The sequence below is a fragment of the Tupaia chinensis genome, unplaced genomic scaffold (assembly GCF_000334495.1).
Source record: "Tupaia chinensis unplaced genomic scaffold, TupChi_1.0 Scaffold143644_1, whole genome shotgun sequence".
NCBI lineage: Eukaryota > Metazoa > Chordata > Mammalia > Scandentia > Tupaiidae > Tupaia > Tupaia belangeri.
Genome location: NW_006203492.1, coordinates 1291897 through 1293748, shown reverse-complemented (window position 1 = coordinate 1293748; position 1852 = coordinate 1291897). Strand labels below are relative to the sequence as shown.

Here is a 1852-nt window from a genome sequence, read left to right as displayed (position 1 = left end):
GGAGGAAGGGGCCTCGCCTGGGAGCGGGGAGAGGAGGAAGGAGCCTCCCCTGGGGTCCTTGGGAGAGGAGGAAGGAGCCTCCCCTGGGAGCTGGGAGAAGAGGAAGGAGCCTCCCCCTGGGAGCTGGGAGAGAGGAAGGAAACTCCTCAGAGCCCAGCCCTAACTGTAACCCTGACCCTACACCTCCTGCCACAGGGACGAACACGTGGGAATCCCCAGCACGGCTACTGTGAGGGCAGGGAGTGCAGGCGGCCAGGCAGTGGGGACTGGCGTCCCGGGCAGGCGCCGCGCCGGCCGGCCCTCACCGTGGTCGTTGTGGCGGGCCAGGTCCTGGGCGTCGATGAGCAGGTCGTGGTCGGTGTCGAGCTCCCAGAACTTGCAGTAGATGACGTAGAAGTGCTCGTAGGAGAAGAACTCGGGCAGCTGGTTGATGTCCGCCTCCTCCTCCAGGAGGGCCACGTTCTGCGGAGCCACAGCCACTGAGGACGCCAGCCAGCAGCCACGCTGCGGGCCGCATCCGTCCTCGGGGCCGAGGGCGCGGGACTTGGGTCAGCGGGGGGAGGGCGGGGACTGGCACGTACAGGCAGGCACACGCATGGAGGTACACGTCTTGGCACACACGTGGAAGTACATGTCTCGGCACATGTACCCAGGCATGCGGGCTGAGGCAGACAGGCCCAGGCACGCACATGGAGGTACACGTCTCAGCACACGCGTCCAAGCACACGTGTCCAGGCACATGTGTGGAGGTACAGGCATCTATGTATCTGTGTCCAGGCACATGTGGAGGTACAGGCACCCGCGTGCAGGAACATGTCCGGAGGCGCACACACCCAGGCACATGTACAGACCCCCGTGTGTGCACTGCGGCCCATAGAAAGCTAGCAGTGTGCTGCGCCAGCCGCAGGGCTGCCGTGTGGGGTCCCACCACAGGCAGGGGGTGGCCCAGCCAGTCGGCTCTCAGGGATCAGGCCTGGGCAGGGTGGCCGAGTGTAGGAGGCCTGCTCGGGGCCTGGGGTCCCACCTGCAGGATGCCCGCCTGGGGTCCCACCCTCAGGAGGCCCACCTGGGGCCTGGGGTCCCACCTGCAGGAAGCCCACCCAGGGTGTGGGGTCCCACCTGCAGGACACCCACCCGGGGCCTGGGGTCCCACCTGCAGGATGCCCACCCGGGGCGTGGGGTCCCCCTGCAGGAGGTCCCGCCCTCAGGAGGTCCATGGGGGCCTGGGGTCCCCCCCAGGAGGCCCGTCAGCAGGGCCCCACCTGTAGGAAGCTGCTCCTGCGCAGCTCGGCACAGGTGATCCGGCCCGACCAGGACCTGTTGACGGTGTAGAAGATCCTCTGGATGACCTGTGGGGGGACCCGGGGTCAGGGGGCAGGAGGCCTCTGGATGACCTGTGGGGACGAGCCGTGGGCAAGGCACGACCAGGGAGGGGCAGCTCTGGGAGGACCCGGGGGCAGGGGGCAGGAGGCCTGTATAGAGGACACCCAGGGGGTAGGAGGAGGGAGGACAGTCAGGCCACGGCCTCGGCAGCAGGCGGAGGCCCGGCCCTGGGCTGCGGGAGGGTGATGGCCGACACACAGCACCGCTGGGTGCGAGGAGTGGGCCTGTGTCCACAGTGCTTGGTGGGCCAGGGCTCTGTGAAGGCAGGAACCTGGGAGGGGCAGGCGTGCAGGGCTCGACCTGAACCCCACTCCTCCTGCCCACGGACATGGCCTAAAGGCTGCATCCACGGTCCCTGCCCGCTTCGCATGGTCTGGCACCCACGGGCCCTCACCGTCCTGCACGGCCTGGTGCCCACACCCACGGGCCCTCACCGTCCTGCACGGCCCGGCACCCACGCGCCCCCACC

General features: G+C 68.8%; 1 protein-coding gene across 1 annotated transcript in view; it reads right to left on the bottom strand.

Annotated features, from left to right (window-relative positions):
• The window catches only part of PPP2R3B (protein phosphatase 2 regulatory subunit B''beta), a 16718-nt gene that overhangs the window by 7668 nt on the left and 7198 nt on the right, over nt 1–1852 (bottom strand). The window contains exons 7-8 of the mRNA XM_014582518.1: nt 1263–1349; nt 306–462 (exon numbers count right to left, since the gene is read on the bottom strand). Coding sequence (XP_014438004.1) covers nt 306–462; nt 1263–1349 — 244 coding nt within the window. The remainder of the gene's footprint in view (nt 1–305; nt 463–1262; nt 1350–1852) is intronic.